Source organism: Pithys albifrons, chromosome 27 (assembly GCF_047495875.1).
Source record: "Pithys albifrons albifrons isolate INPA30051 chromosome 27, PitAlb_v1, whole genome shotgun sequence".
NCBI lineage: Eukaryota > Metazoa > Chordata > Aves > Passeriformes > Thamnophilidae > Pithys > Pithys albifrons.
Genome location: NC_092484.1, coordinates 5,040,240 through 5,058,051, shown reverse-complemented (window position 1 = coordinate 5,058,051; position 17,812 = coordinate 5,040,240). Strand labels below are relative to the sequence as shown.

At 60.0% G+C, this 17,812-nt stretch overlaps 1 protein-coding gene across 1 annotated transcript; it reads left to right on the top strand.

Moving 5' to 3' along the window:
- Nucleotides 1–525: 525 nt before the first annotated feature.
- Nucleotides 526–16,345, top strand: LOC139683085 (unconventional myosin-Vb-like). Its single transcript, XM_071577838.1, has 38 exons — nucleotides 526–669; nucleotides 2,127–2,237; nucleotides 2,657–2,819; nucleotides 2,894–3,038; nucleotides 3,139–3,295; nucleotides 3,485–3,625; nucleotides 3,821–3,902; nucleotides 4,336–4,443; nucleotides 4,647–4,759; nucleotides 4,847–5,112; nucleotides 5,278–5,359; nucleotides 5,643–5,783; nucleotides 5,867–5,986; nucleotides 6,325–6,408; nucleotides 6,874–6,885; nucleotides 7,131–7,268; nucleotides 7,361–7,458; nucleotides 7,592–7,678; nucleotides 7,754–7,865; nucleotides 8,034–8,245; nucleotides 9,359–9,515; nucleotides 9,599–9,838; nucleotides 10,537–10,755; nucleotides 10,905–10,986; nucleotides 11,472–11,617; nucleotides 11,831–11,947; nucleotides 12,095–12,289; nucleotides 12,381–12,478; nucleotides 13,018–13,204; nucleotides 13,401–13,494; nucleotides 13,672–13,812; nucleotides 13,976–14,127; nucleotides 14,360–14,449; nucleotides 14,642–14,792; nucleotides 15,196–15,466; nucleotides 15,547–15,721; nucleotides 15,881–15,961; nucleotides 16,040–16,345. The coding sequence occupies exons 1-38, from the start codon at nucleotides 526–528 to the stop codon at nucleotides 16,196–16,198; spliced, it is 5,271 nt and encodes a 1,756-aa protein (XP_071433939.1). The 3' UTR covers nucleotides 16,199–16,345.
- Nucleotides 16,346–17,812: the final 1,467 nt, after the last annotated feature.

The following is a 17,812-nucleotide window of genomic DNA, read 5'->3' as shown; positions in this document are numbered from 1 at the left end:
TGTAACAAGGGGAGTGGGGCCTGTGCTGTGGGGCTGCAGTGGCATCTGGGTCCTTGGGGTGCCATGGATGAGAGACCTGGGGTGGCCCTTGGTGCCCTTGGATGAGAGCAGTTTTGGGGTAGCCTGGATAGGAGAGGTCCTTGAGTGCCCTCCGTGGCCTCTTGGGGTGTCCCAGGTAGGACGGGAATTTGAGGTGTCCTGGGTGGTGTGGGGGTGTCCCTGGTAAAGCCTTTCAGCGTGTCCGAGGTGGGGTCTTGGGGTGCTCCTTTTGGAGACTCTTGGCGTGTTTCCAGTGGGGGTCTCGAGGTGTCCTGCGCAGGGATCTGGGGGTGCCACAGCGCGGGGACGACCCTTTCCAACACCCGCGGCAGCTCCTCGGGACAGGGGAGGGGGTGGGGGGCGGACCGGGGGGCGGAGAGGGGCGGGGACAGTAACAAGCCCCACTCCAATTAGTGCCAATTAACGGCATAAAGGACTGCAGGCAGGTGAGGCAGAGGGTTGGCAGCAGAGGCGGGGGGCTCTGCCATGGCGTCGGGGGGCCCCTACGTGCAGGTGAGGGCTCCGGGGGTCTCACCCGCCGTGCAGCCGGGGGGGCTGCGGGGCTTCACCCCCTGCTGTGGGTTTGGGGGGCTCATTGTGGACCTGGGGGGCTCAGCACCCTGGGAAGCTGTAGGTGCTGTGGCTTAGGTGTCCCCAGGGTCACCACTGTGCTGCACCTCGTGGGGTGCAGGTGCCTGGTGGTGGGTCCAGCTGTGGGCTACCAGCCCCGTGCGGGTGCTGCTGGGGGTGAGGCTGCTCAGAGGGCTCCCTGACCCACCCTGGCCTGGCCAGGGCAGCACCTCACAGAGTGCTTACCACAGGTTTGGTACCACCTGGGCACTGTCTTGCTGCTTGGCAGACTCACCTGGCTGCTCTCATCCCCTGGACCCTGCCATCCATCCTCCTCCCTCTGAGCGGGCCCAGCTCTGCCCATCGAGGACCCTTCTGCTGTGAGCAGGCAGCAGGATGGGCTCTGGCTGCTCCTTTGTGCTGCTGTACATCAAAAATGATCACATAGGGCAGCCCCAAAAACGGTCCTTTCTCTCTCAAGGACCCACCTGTGGAGGGTGCTGGAATTTCTGCTCCATTCATGGTCATGTTTCCCCATCCCTGGAAGCATCCAAGGCCAGGTTGGACAGGGCTTGGAGCAACCTGGGCTGGTGGAAGGTGTCCCTGCCCATGGCAGAGGGTGGAGTGAGATGAGCTTTAAGGTCCCTTTCAGCCCAAACCATTCCGGGATTCTGTGAGGATTCCTTGAATGCGAACCCATGTGAGCCCTCCCTTCTGCCTCCCCAGCCTGTTTAGTGCTCAGTTCACTGACTAATGGTGCATTAGCACACATGCTTTGCAAGCTGCAGACCTTGGAACGTTTGCTGCAGCCAAGTTCCCTGAATCTGCAGAATCAGCAAACCAGGATGACTTTTCAGGCCCTGGAGGGGCAGGCACTGAGCTCTGCTCTGTGACCAGGGACAGGACCCAGGGAACGGCTGGAGCTGTGCCAGGGGGTTGGGATGGATCTCAGGGAAAGGTTCTTCCCCCTGAGGGTGGTGGGCACTGACCAGGCTCCCCAGGGCAGTGGGCACGGCCCCAAGGCTGCCAGAGCTCCAGGAACATTTGGACAACACTCTCAGTCACAAGGTGGAACTGTGGGCACCTGTGCCAGGAGCAGGGGTAGCAGAGCCAGGTTCCCTGTCCCCACAGCACAGATGACCCTGTGCCGGCCTGGGGCTGGATGTTCACTCTCTTGCCACTTAACAGGGTCTGTATGAGAGGTTTCAGGTTTTTTGCTTCAGTTCTCACCTCTTTCCCTTTGCTTGTCCTGAGCATGGGATCCTGCTCCCTGTGGGGTGGCTCCAAAGAGGATTGTTCCAGGTGATGTTAAGTCCCTCAGGGTTTGGGGGACACGTCCCAGGTTGCTGGTGCCACGGCTTGCCCAGCCATGGTGATGTGAGCACTGGGCTGACTGTCCCAACTGAGAGCTGTGGCAAGGGCTGTGGCTCTTGGCCTGGGGGTTGGTGAGCAGATGCTTTCCCTGGCTCTTGGACATTGCTCCCTGCAGACATCCCCTCCCTCCTGTGTCCCCACAGGGTGCTCGGGTGTGGATCCCTGACCATGCTGAAGTCTGGAGGGTGGCAGAAATAACCACAAGCTACAAGGAAGGAGACACTGTTCTCCATCTCCGCCTGGGCGATGGATCGGTAAGACTGGTACAGAGCAGGCTGGTGGGTCCCTCCTGTGCTCACCACATAGTTGGGTATTCCCAGGTGGGAGATGATAGCTCATTCTGCACCCACAGACTAGCCTGGGCTCCTCAGCAGGGCATGGGAGGCTCCCACATTCCTTGGATGTGTCCTGTGTGGTGCCTGAGCAGATGCATGGAGTGCTGCAGTGTGTCTGGCTTGGGGTGTCCCATGTCCCCTGGCTGCCTGGGCAGCTGGTCCTCACTCCTGACCTCCCAAAAGGCCTCTGGCTTGGCTGATATGCTGACTGAAGTGCGATTGCTGGTGATCAACAGCCCAAGCATGGCCTGCACACAGCACCCTTCTGGCTGTGCTGCCCCCACAGCCCCATCCTGCCTCCTCTCAGCTCTCCTTCTGCTCCCTCTCCATCCTGGCAGGCACTGGCCTATCCCATCGAGCTCCAGCTGCCACCACTCTGCAACCCTGACTGCCTCTCAGGTGCCAATGACCTGGTGGCCCTGAGCCACCTGCATGAGCCGGCCGTGCTGCACTCGCTGCGCCGGCGCTTCCTGGAGGCCAATGCTGTCTACACCTACTGCGGTGAGCCCTGTGCCCTCTCCTGCTCCCCTCCCTGTGCCCCCCCTTCTGCCCCTGGCACAGCCTTCTTCCTACAGGAATCATCCTCATCGCCATCAACCCCTACAAGCCACTGCCCATCTACGAGGAGGAGGTGATTTACGCCTACAGCGGCCGCGAGCTGGGGGACATGGACCCCCACATCTTTGCTCTGGCTGAGGAGGCCTACAAGCAGATGGTGAGGTGAGAGCAGCCCCTGGGAGCATCCCTGGGGAAGGAGTGAAGCCCCTCTGGAAGGTGGGGTGTCTGTGGAGAGCTGCCCTCAGCTTTTCTTCTGCGGCAGGTTTGGGAAGAACCAGTCCCTCATCATCAGTGGGGAGTCGGGAGCAGGGAAAACTGTGTCGGCCAAGTACGCCATGAGGTTCTTCACCACGGTCGGGGGCTGCCTGTGCGACTCCAGCGTGGAGGAGAAGGTCCTGGCCTCCAGCCCTGTCATGGAGGTGGGTGCTCCCACTCCCCAGACTGTGTGGGGATAGCTGGGTGTCCCTGCAGCCTCTCCCTGTGCTCCTCATGGCGTGGATCCCTGCTGTGAAGTATTCTGTCCTCCTCCATAAAATGGGTGGCAGGGACTGAACTTCCCCCTGGAGATCTGGGGCCAGCTCAGACCTTCTGCCCTCCCTGCTTGCCAGGCCTTTGGGAATGCAAAGACAGCCAGGAACGACAACAGCAGCCGCTTTGGGAAGTACACAGAGATTGGATTCATCCAAGAGAATGTCACAGGGGCCAGCATCAAAACGTACCTGCTGGAGAAGTCCCGTGTCACCTTCCAGGTGGGTTCCCGGACTGGCACAGGCAAAGAGCTGAATGGGAAACCCTTGGAACAGGAGGGTGCTCTTCCTGAGCATCCCCGGGGGCAGTGACCCCAGGGCAGCAGAATGAGCTGGGAGAGGGGAAAGTGTCCCTTGTCCCCAAATCTGGCCCAAGGTGATGTGGTTTCTTGTGGTGAATTTCTTGTTCATTCACAGGTGAAAGGAGAGAGGAACTACCACATCTTCTACCAGCTCTGTGCCTCAGCCACTCTGCCCGAGCTCCAGGGCCTGGGTCTCTGTGAGTGCCCCCACATCCCCCTGAACCCCCAGGACTGCCAGCCTGTCCCATGCTGGGAAGTGCCAACCCTTCCTGCCCTCCCAGCTGCTGGATGTGTGCTCTGCTGCTGTTGGAATCATAGAATCACAGGATGGTTTGGGTTAAAGCTCATTTTTTCCATCCTCTGCCGTGGGCAGGGACACCTTCCACCAGCCCAGGTCGCTCCAAGCCCTGTCCAACCTGGCCTTGGACACTTCCAGGGATGGGGCAGCCAGAGCTTCTCTGGGCAACCTGTCCCGGGGTCTCACCTCCCTCCCAGGGAAGGATTTTTTTCCCCAGTATCCCACCTAACCCTGCCCTCTTTCTGATGGACACCCTGGGGTGGGACAGAAGTGGTTGGCAGCCCCAATGGGGCAGTTTGTGCTGGGTCATGCCTGACATGTGTCCCCCACAGGTGGTGCAGACTCCTTCCACTACACCTGCCAGGGCCAGAGCTCTGCTGCCCAGAGCACCAGGGACATGGATGACTTGGAGAGCACCCGCCACGCCCTGGCACTCCTGGGTAATGTCCTGGCTGGGGAGGGGTGGGCAGGGCTGTCCCTTGGGCTGGCTGTCCCCCTGCCCTCACCCCGACACTGAGGTAGGAGTGCTGGGACCAGACATGCCTGTGCTGGGCAGCTTGGCTGCCTGCTGGCTGTTCCCATCTCTGGTTTCTGGGGTGCAGGAGGAGCCTGAGGGTCCCTCATGCCCATGCTGTGCCTGCAGGTGTCCCCCAGTCCGAGCAGCTGGAGCTGTTCAGCATCTTGGCTGCCATCCTGCACCTGGGCAACATCGTGCTCAGAGGCCAGGACCGGCGTGGGGATGTCTGTGTCGTGGAGGTGGGTGAGGACTTGCTGCCAGCACCCAAAACTGTCCCCAAGGCACAGCTGGGCAGTGCCTTGGTGACCAGGACTGTCCCTCTGCAGCCGGGCAGCAAGGCCCTGGAGCTGTTCTGTGCACTGCTGGGCATCGAGGTGGCACAGGTGACATGCTGGCTCTGCCACCGTAAGCTGGTCACCGCTGGAGAGACCTTCCTGAAGCCCCTCTCCAGGCAGCAGGCACTGGACTCCAGAGATGCCCTGGCCAAGCACATGTATGGGCAGGTCTTCAGCTGGATGGTGAGGAGGATCAACCGTGCCCTGCGATCACTGCAGGGTCACCACACCTCCATTGGCATCCTGGACATCTATGGGTAAGAGCAGCTCCCCACTCCTGGACTGCCTGGAAGAGCAGGATCCTGGTCCTGCTCCAGCTGGAATACGAGGCAGAGCCTGTCCCTGCAGTGGGGACAGCTGGGTGACTGTGCTGGGCTGACTCTGCCTGGCAGGTGCCTCAGGCTGGTCTCTGCTGCCCACAGGTTTGAGATGTTTGAGCTCAACAGCTTTGAGCAGTTCTGCATCAACTATGCCAACGAGAAGCTCCAACAGCTCTTTAACCTGGTGAGCGTTACCCTGGTGTGTCTCCTTGCTGAGGCTGGGCCTCCCCTGTCCCTGCTCCACTGCTGGGTTTAGTGCTCTCTCTCTCCAGTGTGGCTGATGCTTCTGTCCCTGCAAACCTGGGATCCTGCTGGAGATCAGCACAGTCCTCACCTGTCTCCCAAAGTGCTCCTGCTCCAGGAGAAAGGCTGCCCAGGTGTCTCATGGAAACCAAACGACTGCCTGGGGACTGATGGCCTTTGTGTCCTCCTGGCTCACTTCTGATTTTTCTCTCCCTGCCCTGCAGCACATCTTCAAGCTGGATCAGGAGGAGTATGTGACTGAGGGGATCCCTTGGGTGTTTGTCGACTTTTATGACAACCAGCCATGCCTTGAGCTCATTGAGGGCCGGCTTGGCATCCTAGACCTGCTGAACGAGGAGTGTAAGGTGGGCAAGGGCAGCTGGGAGCAGGTTGCCATGGCTGCCCAAAGACCCCCCCTAGTGCTCTTTCTGACTCATTTACCTTTCAGATGCCCCAAGGTAGTGATGCGAGCTGGGCCCAGAAGCTTTACCAGACCCATCTCAGCAGCTCACGCTTTCAGAAGCCCAAGAGGATGGATGCTTTTGTTGTCTGTCACTTTGCTGGCAAGGTAGGGAGTGCTGTGGATGGGGAGGGCTGGGCAGGGGCTCTGCAGCAGTGGCCCCCAATCTACCCTGTCTGGAGCTGGTGGTGGCAACTTCTGCACCCTCCCAGGCCAGGAAGTGAATCCTGCTGGACTGATACCCCTTACTGAGGGTGAAAATACGGAAACAATCTGATGGTTCCCATTAGCAGCCTCACAGCAGGGCAAGAGAAGGAAGTGTGGCCACTGCCAGTTGTGACTCCTGCATGGACCCTTTCCTAAATCCTTGGACTGTGTCCAAGCACAGCCCTGCACCAAAGCATTCTGAGAAGCTGGAGGCTGATGCTGATCTTGTCTCCTGCCAGGTGGAATACCAGTGTGATGGGTTTGTGGAGAAGAACAGGGACACTGTTCCTGAGGAACTGATGGGGCTGCTGCGAGCCAGCAAGGTGAGAGCCACCCCGAGCAGGTGCTGAGTGGGGCAGAGCCTGGCTGGCCTGGGACTGGAAGGGACTTCAGTGCTGCCCATGATCAGGGTGCTCTGAGATCACAGAATCCTTGAATCTCCTGAGCTGGAAAGGGACCCACAGGGATCATCAGTCCAACCTCTGGCCCTGCACAGACACCCCAACAATCCCAGACTGTCCCCCAGAGCGTTGTCCAAACACTCCTGGAGCTCTGGCAGCCTTGGGGCCGTGCTCTCTGCCCTGGGGAGCCTGGTCAGTGCCCACCACCCTCTGGGGGAAGAACCTTTTCCTGAGATCCATCCCAGCCCCCCTGACACAGCTCCATGCTCAGTGTGCCATGAGATGTGGGTGCTCCCCACTCTTTTACCCTGCCTTGGGCTTCCCCAGTTTGAGGGACACCTTGGCCATGTCCCTGCTGAGAGTCCTGGAGGGTCCTGCACCTTCCAGGTCTGTAATGCTGTTGCTTCTCCTTTCCACCCTCTGTGATCCTGGCAGAAGGTAAGGAGCACCTTGGAAGGCTCTTGAGCACAACTGGGAAGGTACCTGTGACTTGCACATGGCTTTTCTGGGGAGAAGCAGCTTGGGGGGCACAGCTGGGCTCACCAGGGCACAGCGGGGTGGCTCCGGTGGACTCTGGGGCTGTGTCTCCTGCTGGTGGTGGCTCTACAGGGGCTGCTTGGCTCTCATAGCTCTGTCCTGTGCAGTCTGCCCTCCTGGCCGAGCTCTTCCTGGAGGAGGGGGATGGCCCCGTGTCCCGCAGGTCCGGCGGGGGCCGTGTGGGTCGCTCTGGCCGCAGGTCACTGCCCAGGACCCAGAAAAGCAAGAAATGCATCTCCAGCCAGGTACGAGGAGGGGGGAGTGTGTGCCTGGGGACCTGCCCCGAGCCCCTGGGTGTCTCTGCTGGCCCTGACCATCTAAGCTTTGTCTTCTGCAGTTCAAAGCCTCCCTGAACCGGCTGATGGAGGTACTGGGCAGCACCTCCCCCCACTACATCCGCTGCATCAAACCTAACGACAGGAAAGAGCCCTTTGTGTGAGTGCCTGGCTGGAGGGGATGGGGACACTGGGGCACTGCTGTCCCTTCAGTCCACCCCTCTGGCTCTGCATGGCTTGGGGTGTGCCAAGTGGCCTGAGACCCATTGTGGATCAGTCCCTCTCTGCCCCAGGTTTGACTCCAGGAGAGCAGTGGAGCAGCTTCGAGCCTGTGGGGTCCTGGAGACCATCCAGATCAGTGCCTCGGGCTACCCCTCCAGGTATGCCCCTGCCTCAGCCGGGGTGCTCCCCTCTGTCCAGCCACGGCACCTCTGATCGCCCTGTGCCCCTCACAGGTGGACATACCAGGAGTTCTTAGAGAGGTACAGGCCTCTGGTGAGCAGAGAGGAGCTGATGGGCACTGACATGAAGCAGATCTGCAGCCTTGCCCTTGGGAGACTGCTCCAAGTAAGGGATTCTGCTTTGGGGATGCAGCTGTGGCAGCAGAGTATCCCTTCCAGGTGCTGGTACCCAGTGGGGTACAGGAATGGGTGAGCTGAGGAGGAACTCAGCTTGCAGGGAGGAGCCTGGCTGGGGCTCTGCTCTGTCCTACCACTGACTCCCCCTTTGCTGCAGGACCCCAGCAAGTACCAGTGTGGGAGGACCAAGGTGTTTTTCCGGGCTGGCCAAGTGGCAGCCCTGGAGGAGCTGCGGTACCAGCGTGTGAGGGCAGCCTGCACTCTGCTCCAGAGGCACCTGCGGGGCTGGTTGGCCCGGCGGAGCTTCGGCCGGGCACGGGCGGCAGTGCTGTGTCTGCAGCGGTATGCCCGGGGCCTGCTGGCCCGCAGGTGAGCAGGGACGGTGTCTCGGTTTGAGGGGAAAAAAACCCAAAATGTTTTACCCACAAGCAGGGGAGGGGCCTCCTCCACGATAATCACACCACTCTTTATCAAATTTAAGAAAAGGAATTTTAATACAAGAAGGATAACTGATATATATATATATATATATATATATGTAAACAGACTAGTGCAACCCACTTCCCCAGCACCACAAGAGAAAAAAAAAACCAAAACAACAACAAAACCCAGCAGGTTTTCCTCCGGGAGAAAAGGTTATACTTAAGTGTCCTTGTCACAACCCGGCTGGCTGCAGAGTGAGTTTCAGTCCCTCTCCAGCAAGACAGACGAGCAGTGAGCTTTCAGATGGACTCAGTCTCTTCCCCCTGTGTTCCCCGTCCAAGAAGCAGAAAGGTACGAGCAACCAGCAGCAAATCCAAGGCAGGCAGCAGCAGCAGCGCGGCACGAAAAGTAGTCCGAAGTAGGCAGGGCAAGACAGCCAGGAAAACCCCAGCAGTAACCAGCAGGGCAGCTGCCTCCTTGGAGCCCCCACTCCCCCGTTCCGCCGAGCCAAGACTGGGGAGAATATCCAAAAAAAAAAAACCAAAAGAGACAAACCTGCCCCCACCCCAGCGATCAACAGTTAACTGCTTCTTTTGTTAACCGCTGGCCTGGGCAGTTAAGTGGCAGGGGAGAGAATTTACATAATAATCCCAAACTACAACAGACGGGCTGGGGGAGAGGGCCTGAGCCCTGAGGAGGGAGCAGAGTTTGCCTCTGGGATGGGCTTTAACCTGGGTGTCCCTGTGGGCTAGGCTGGGTGTGGGCTTTGCCACCCCATGCCCAGCACTCTGCCTCTCCTTTAGGGTTTTCCCCCCATGGCCCAGCTCTTGGCCCTCCTCCCAGGCCTTCCTACCCCCTGCCCAGCTCTCTGCCATCCCTCTGGGCTTTGCTACCCCCTGCCCAGCTCTCTGCCATCCCTCTGGGCTTTGCTACCCCCTGCCCAGCTCTCTGCCATCCCTCTGGGCTTTGCTACCCCCTGCCCAGCTCTCTGCCATCCCTCTGGGCTTTGCTACCCCCTGCCCAGCTCTATGTCCCCCTTTGGCTCTGCCTTCCCTGCAGGTTTGTGAGGGTGCTGCGGAGGACCAGGGCTGCTGTGGTGCTGCAGAAGACACTGAGGATGGTGCTGGCCCGGCGCTCCTACCTCCAGCTGCGCCAGGCTGCCATCACCATCCAAGCCTTTGCCCGAGGCATGTTTGCCCGGCGCCTTCACCGACAGGTGGGAGCCTGGCAGGGCAGGGGGTGCCCCAGTCCCCCCCGGAGGTGCTGGTGGTGCCACTTGCCCTGTCCCTGCCCCCACAGATGGTGTGGCACCGCAAGGCTGTGGTGATCCAGGCTGCAGTGAGGGGCTGGCTGGCACGTACCCGCTATGCCCGCCTGCGCAGGGCCGTGGTGCTCCTGCAGTGCTGTGCCCGCCGGGCGCGGGCGCGCCGGGAGCTGCAGCGGCTGAGGATCGAGGCACGCTCGGTGGAGCACTACAAACAGCTGCACAGGGGCATGGAGATCAAGGTGATCCAGCTGCAGTGTAGGCTGGATGAGCAGGTGGGTGCTGGGTGTGGGAACAGCTGCTTTGTGCTGGCCACCTCTCACCTGCCCCTGGGCAGCCAAAGCTGCCCTTGTGCCTGCCCTCTCCTGGGCCTGGGGCAGGAGCTGGCCCTGTGTGAGGTGTTCCCGGGCAGGAGTGATGCTTCTGGGGTTTTAGTGCTTCCTCTGGGGATGAGGACGGTGGTCCTGGGATAGGTTGGGCACCTCCCTGGGTGCAGCCTCACAGCAGTGTCATGTGCCAGGGCCAGTTCTGGTGTGACATGTTCCACGGTGGAACATGCTCTACTGCTGGCACTGTCTATTGTCCCCATCTGGGTGAGAGTCACTGCTCCAGTTCTGAGGATGTCCCTGGAGGAGGAGGGAGGGCTCTGCGGCATGATCCTGCCTCTGGAGTTTGGAGGAAGCAGGGCTGGAATATCCCACTGTGGGGACTGGCCAGGATTTGGGGAATTGACCCACCCATGAGCTTTGCTATGGCTTTAGAGCCTGTGTGGGTGATGTGTCACGGAGAGCTGCTCTTCCAGGCCTGAACTCTGTGGGGGGGCATCTTGAGGTTCGGGACTCCAAAGACATGGTGGAAAATGCGGTCTCATTGCAGAGGCCCAGCTCGAGTGTGCCGGCAGGTTTTGGTGATGTGGCACGTGGGGATGTGCTGCTGTTCCTGGCCTTGTCTGACACCCTGCCTGTTGCCCCAGACCCAGGAGAAGCAGCAGCTGGTGGAGCAGCTCTTGGGGCTGCAGGAGCAGCTCTCAGGACTCACAGCTGCCCACACTGAGGAGGTGCAGCACCTGCAGGCTGAGCTGCGGCGGCTGCGGGAGGACACGGCCCGGGAGGCTCAGGAGCAGCATCTGGCTGAGCTGGAGACGCACAGCATGGAGAGCTGCCTGGGCAGGGAGGTCGAGGAGATCAGGCAGGTCTGTTGGGGGATGATTCTGCTCTTCTGGGGCTACACAGGGCTCTCCAGCGACCTGGAAACATGTGGTGGTTCCTGGAGGCGACCACTGTCAGCCAGGGCTGCCCTGGGCAGGGCTCGGGCTGTACCTGCCCTTGTGCCTTCCCACAGCACTTGGTGGAGGTGGAGGCTGTGAAGCTGCAGCTGGAGGAGGAGAGGGATGCTCTGATGCAGCGCATGCGGGACCTGGAAGGTAAAAGGGGTGCTCTGACCCCCTCATCCCATTCCCCTGGGTTAGGGGTAGGTCCTGCAGGCTTGCTGTGTCTCTGCCTGTGCCCTCTCCCGGCCCTGCCTGTGCCCTCTCCCGGCCCTGCCTGTGCCCTCTCCCGGCCCTGCCTGTGCCCTCTCCCGGCCCTGCCTGTGCCCTCTCCCGGCCCTGCCTGTGCCCTCTCCCGGCCCTGCCTGTGCCCTCTCCCGGCCCTGCCTGTGCCCTCTCCCGGCCCTGCCTGTGCCCTCTCCCGGCCCTGCCTGTGCCCTCTCCCGGCCCTGCCTGTGCCCTCTCCCGGCCCTGCCTGTGCCCTCTCCCGGCCCTGCCTGTGCCCTCTCCCGGCCCTGCCTGTGCCCTCTCCCGGCCCTGCCTGTGCCCTCTCCCGGCCCTGCCTGTGCCCTCTCCCGGCCCTGCCTGTGCCCTCTCCCGGCCCTGCCTGTGCCCTCTCCCGGCCCTGCCTGTGCCCACAGAGCAGCACCAGCGGGTGGCACAGGAGAGCCAGGGGCTGCTGCGGGAGCTGCAGGAGGAGCGGGAGCACTATCGGAGCCTGGAGCAGGAATACGCTCGGCTGGAGCAGGACTACGAGAACCTGCGGGATGAGGTGGCCTTCCACAGGGTGAGGAACTGGCAGGGAAACAGGAAGATGAGGGGCAGCCCCTTCCTTGGCTCCTTGTGGGGAGTGGGCAGTGCTGGTTGATGTCTTGTTTGGGAGAAGTGGGCTCCCCAGTTCATCTGCAGGGGCTCCCCAAGCCAAGGTGTCCCAAGGCTGTCACTGCTTCAGGTGTGATGTGACAGCAGAAGAACAACCTTCTTCTCTTTCCCACCTTAGCAAAGCACCTTGAGACGATCCCCTTCATCTGAGAGCTTCCTGGGCTCTGAGAACAGCTGCCTGTCCTCCTCCATGTCCACAGCTTCCTCCCGAGACAGTTCTGACCAGCAGGCTGAGGCAAGTAGGACAGGGGAGTGGGGAATGAGTGGACTGTCTCTTCCCCTGGATTTGGGCACAGCTGTCCCTGGGGACTCCTGACCCCTTGGGAGGGGTGTCTGCAGGAGTTTGCTGGCCACTGGTGACAAACCCTGTCTCTGCACCCAGGGGCTGGAAGAGTATTGGCAGGCAGGGTCAGAGGGGCCACAGCCCGGTGATGAGACACTGCTGAAGGGCCAGAACCCCTTGGAGAAGGTGTGTGCTCTCCCCAGTGAGGAGCTCAGGACACAGGAAGAGCTGAGGAGATCCAAGGGCCCCATGAAGCTGGAGGAGAAGAACCCCTTGCAATTCCTGAAGTGCAGGGTGAGCTGCTGCCCATCTGCTGTGAGCAGGGCTGGGTCTGGGCTGGGTCCAGGCTGGCAGGGATGGCCTCACCCTGCTCTCCTCCTCCCAGAACACAGCAGAGATGCTGGGGCTGAGCAGGAGCCTGGAGCCAGCGCCGGTGGGTGAAGATCTGAAACACGCCTATGACGCACTGCAGGTTGCCAACAGGTGAGTGTGGTTCCCTAGAGGGAGGTCTCAGCTGAGGCTGATTCCCCCATGCTGCTGATGGGGCTTTTCCTGGTGTTTAAGCAGCCATGCTTTGGGTGTGGCTGCCTGTGGTGCTGGACAGTTGCAAATCCTCTTTGGAGCAGCCACCTCCTCCCTAGTGAGGGGCATCACAGCCCTGGGTGGGCTGGGAGAGCCCCAGTGCAGCCTGTTCCTTACTGCCCAGCTGGGTGGGGATCCCACTGGCTCACCCTTGCTTCTCTCCAGTGTTCTCAGATGTGTTTTCCTGGCCAGGGCTGGAGCATCCCACTGTGTTTAGAACATAGACATGCCTCAGTGTGAGCAGACAGGATGTCCTGGGCTCAACAGGGGCCTCTGAGGGCTGCTGGAGCCTGTTCCATGGCTGTGCTCAGACAGGGATACTGGGGCTGTGCTGCCCCAGAGTGCCTGGGCAGGAGGAGATACCCCCTTAGCACCCTCCCCTAAGGGCTGGGGAGCCACTGCAGAAGGCTTGTGCCTCAGTTTCCCTGTGCTGTGTGCAGGTTGTTGGTGACCCAGCTGCAGGAGGAGAAGCAGCACCATGAGGAGGAGGTCCAAAGGCTTCGCCGAGACATCTGCTCCCTGAAAGAGCTGAGCCAGAAGCAGGCAGCCCTCATCCAGGACCTGCAGAGCCAGCAGGGCCAGAAGGGGCTGCAGTACCATGTCCTGCAGGTCAAGGAGGAGAACTGGGTAATGGGAGCACAGGACTGGGTTTGGGGCTGACACCCCCCCTGCCACCACCACCACCTTTCCCCTGCAATGAGCTGCAGAGTCTCCTTAGGGAGCAGTATGGGATCTCTGCTGCACCCTCCATCTGGGGGGCTGGTGGGGGTGTCCAGCTGAGGGAGGTGAGTGGCTTAGGCCCCCTGGGGCTGTCCCTACCCAGGAGCTGGCCCAAAAGCTGGAGAAGCAGGAGAGGACCACCCTGAAGCTCCAGAAGCAGCTGAGATCCTATGCTAAGCAGATGCAGGAGCTAGCAGGTAAGTTCCTGTGTGGGAGGGAGGGATGGGGTGGGGTTGGTTGCAGGTCCCCAGCCTGGTTTGGGGTCTGGGGCATCACCCAACCTCACCATGGGGAGCAGAGCCTCTCCAAAACAGCTGCTGGGGAACATCTACTTGGACTGAGCTGAGGGGACGTGACCTGTGTTTCTCTCCCAGCAAAGAGAGAGGCTCCTGGGCCAACACGAGGGTCAGCAGTGCCTGCTGTGGTCCCATCCCAGTACCCTGCAGTCTCATCCCTGGCTATGCTGGCATGGAGGAAGGAGGATGAGGGGCGCATCATCAAAGCCATCATCATAGGTACTGCTGTGTGGAGAGATGGGGTCTCATCCAAGCTTCGTCTCTGATGGGGTTTCTTGATGCCCTTCCTTTGAGTTCATCCTTCCAGTGCTGCTGGGGCAGCACATCCAGCCTGGCTCAGGACCCATAGCTGCATCCTATCTATGCTGCGTTTTCCCTGCAGACTACAAACCCCAGAGTGGTCCTGGGGTGCTCCCAGACCTGCCAGCCTACATCCTGTTCCTGTGTTTCCGGCATGCAGATCAGTGCCACGACGAGCCACGGGCCCTCTCGCTTCTGGACTCAGCCATCAATGCCATCAAAAGGGTCATGAAGGTGCTGGGCTGGGGGCTGAGCTGAGGAGCAGAAGCTTCTCTGGCTTTGGAGGGGTGGCACTGGGGCAGCAGCCCAGTCCACAGGGCTGCAGTGTGTGCCTGCCTGGGGTGGGGGTGCCCCTGGATACTGCCAGGCTCCTGGAGGGTCTCACAGCCCCCCATCAGGCTCTGTGTGGCTCATGGAGCCGGCATGGGGGTTGCTGCTGACCCCAGTGCTCTGTCCCCTCCTGCAGAAGCACAGCAGTGACTTTGACACCGTGGCACTGTGGCTCTCCAACACCTGCCGGCTCCAGAACTGCCTGCGCCAGTATGGCCAGGATAAGGTAGGGTGGGCTGGGCTGCGTGAGGTCTGTCACCCCCCCGGGAAGGGTAGGGGCTTGGTGGGGTTTGTCCCCACCAGGAGCTGCTTTATCTTTGTCCCCATGCAGCGAAGCTGGGCTGACACTGCCCCATGCTTGCCTGAGGACCCTGCTGTGTCCCCTGGTGCTGTGACCCTGACCCAGCTGTCCCCACAGAGCTGCTGGCAGGGGAACACAGCACGGCAGAATGAGCATCGCCTGAGGAACGTGGACCCCTGGAGCTGCTGCCGTAGCCTGGGGGTCCTGGCGGTGCAGCTCTACCAGCAGCTCATCCGCACAGCTGAGAAGGGCCTCAAACCCATGATCGGTATGGCTGGGCCTCAGGGGGCTTTTGGGGTGCTCAGGAGGGGGTGATTTGGAAGGAGGGGGGCTGTGTTCAGCTGTGACCTGCCTGCCTGGTGACAGAGGCTGTACCTGGGGAAGGAAGGTGGGTTCTGACTTGGTGGCCCCCTTCTATGCTCCTTGAGCATCCTGGCTTGGAGGGGATGGCTGGAGAGCTAAAGTGGGCTCAGCACCTTGGGGAGCTTGGAATGTATCCATGTGGAGCTCTGTTCCCTATGGAGCAGGGTCAGCCCCTGGCTGGCCTGGGCCAGCTCTCCTGGCAGTGTCATCAGCCTCTGCTTTCCCACCTGGAACACAGAACCCCAGAGCTCCTTGAGAACCCACACAGGGTCTGTGTCTCATTATGATGAGCCTTTTCTACCCTGCAGTTGCTGCGATGCTGGAGAGTGAGCCCATCCAGGGTTTGTCCTCCTCCTGCTCCCCTGGTCACCGCCGCTCCTCCTCAGCCCCTGCCCACACTCTACCTGAGCTGCTGCAGCATCTGCACTCCCTCCGTGCCTCCCTGGACCACCACGGGCTGGCCCCCAGCGTGGGCCACCAGCTCCTGAGGCAGCTCCTCTTCCTTGTCAGTAGCACCACCCTCAACTACCTGCTGCTGAGGAAGGACACGTGCTCCTGGAGCTGTGGCATCCAGCTCAGGTCAGTCCCCATGCAGGGCAGGTGTTCCTGGGTGAGGTGGGAGATGGCCTATGCCTTCCCTGACCTGGTACCCCTGACAGGTACAATATCAGCCAGGTGGAGCAGTGGCTGCGGGCAGAGGGGCTGCAGCAGAGTGGGGCCCGTGAGGTGCTGGAGCCCCTGGTCCAGGCTGCCCAGCTGCTGCAGGTGAAGAAGGTGACAGAGGAGGATGCTGGAGCTCTCTGCAGCCTGTGCACTGTGCTGACACCTCAGCAGGTACTGGCAGGGCTGGGGCTTGGTGCCCGCTGGGCACTCACCTATCCTGGGGCTCCTTGGCCTCCCTGGGTGCACTAGGGCTACCCTGGGGTGGGGATCCAGAAGGGTGGATGTGCCCAGTCCTTCCCTGTTCACGGTCCCACCCCCGCTCTGCTCCAGGTTGTGAAGATCCTCCGGGCTTACACCCCGGCTGTGGGGCTGGAGGAGCGTGTCAGCCCCCACTTCATCAGCATCGTGGAGGTGAGTGTAGGGGCAGGGAGGCTGTCCTGCATGGATCCCCTCTCTGGGGCAGTCCTGATGTGGCCTCTGTCCTCACAGAGGCAGCTGCAGGACCAGTATGGAGAGGGACCTGGACAGCTCCTGGTGAACACCAGCCACCTCCTCCCTGTGCACCTGCCCTTCACGGCCTCTCCTCTGCACCTGGATGAGCTCCACATCCCTGACACCCTAAATCTGCCCTTCCTTGTCCGCCTCTGAGCTCAGTCTGTCCCTGTGTCACTGTCAATGTCTCACTGAGGGGTTTCTGAACCCTCTGAAGTTTGGGAAGGCTGGGAACATGGTCATGGGCAGCACTTTTCATGTGTCAAGTTCTGTGATTTATTTATTGAAATTTGGATGTCTTGTTTGTGGTACAATCACGACCCTGGACACTCCTGCACGGGGGGGGGGGGGTTGGCCACTTTTTAATCCTTTGAAGTTAATAAAGGTCTTTGCAGGTAACTTTGGTGCTGAGGCTGTTTGCAGAGTGGTGGGAGAGAGAGAAAGGAGGGAGGCAGGCAGAGGTGAGGGAGCTCTTCAGTCCCTAAAGAAGGGTGGCCAGGAAGCTTTGAACAGAAGTACCTGCTTTTTGTGGAGACTTTTTAAATCATTTTTAAATGATCTGCCTTAGCTCAGAACACAGACTTTAAGATTTCTTACCCTTCTAGGGTTAGGAGTGCTGGCATGAGTAATGTCACTGACTGAGAACAAGAGCATTTCTAGAAGGGAGCTTTAGTCAGGTTGGGCTATTCTTGAGGAGGAGTCCATAGTTGCATGCTCGTCCCTGAAGTACCTATGCAGTTCCAGTTAGACCCTGTCTCACATATCCTCTCTCAAGCCCTGAGGAATTGCAATATTAACTGCAGTCTCCCCCTTTCCTTTTTCAAGGGCAGCAGGACACTGCCCAGGCCCTGGGAAAGACCCGGAAAAGCCCTCAGGCACTTCTGTCTGGAAGTAGGAGCTGGGGCTCTTTGGAGGGCAGTGGGGCTGTGACCCCAAAATAAGAGTTTTAGATGAGATATTGGGAAGGAATTCTTCCCAATGAGGGTGGTGAAGCCCTGGCACAGGTTGACCAGAGGATCTGTGGCTGCCCCTGGGACACTTTCAGGGATCAAGCAGGTTGGGTGGGGCTTGGAGCCACCTGGTCCTGTGGAAATGTTCCTGCCCATGTAAAAGGGTGAAATGAGACGGGCTTTAAGGTGCCTTCCACTCCACACCAGTCTGCGATTCTGTAGCTCAAGCCCCCAGTTCCCATGACCCAGCCCTAAGGCCAAACTTCTGGAATATTAGAATAACCTTTGTAGACCAGGAGAGGTTAATGATGGATATTCTGTCTCTTCATATGGACACACAAACCCCAGTACTGATGGCTAAAACTAATTAATCCAGAAGGCCTGAAGAAAGGGTGTATCTGTAAAAGGACAAGAGCCCAGGATAGGGTTGGACTTAGTGAGCTTTAGAGGTCCTTTCCAACCCAAACCATTCCCTGATTCTTGCAAAGCCCCATTACTGAGGGGAGAAGCAGGAAAAGCCCTAGGTGCCTCTGTACATCATCAGGGCCCCACATCCATCAAATCTACATTGGTGTTTTGAGGGGGTGTGGCAAAAGCCTCTCAGAAGTCCAGGTGATTCACAGCCCCAGCTCATCCCTTGTCCAGTGCTGGGGTCACTCTATTGTCAAAGGCCACAACACCAGTGAGGGATGGTTTTGCTCTTGGTGAGGTTGTACTATCTGATTGTCTCCAGTCATCCCATGCCTGGGAATTAGCAGCACAGTGATTGGGAATAGAGTGTCACCTCCCAGGAAAGGTCTGTCCCAGCTCTGCAGCTCCT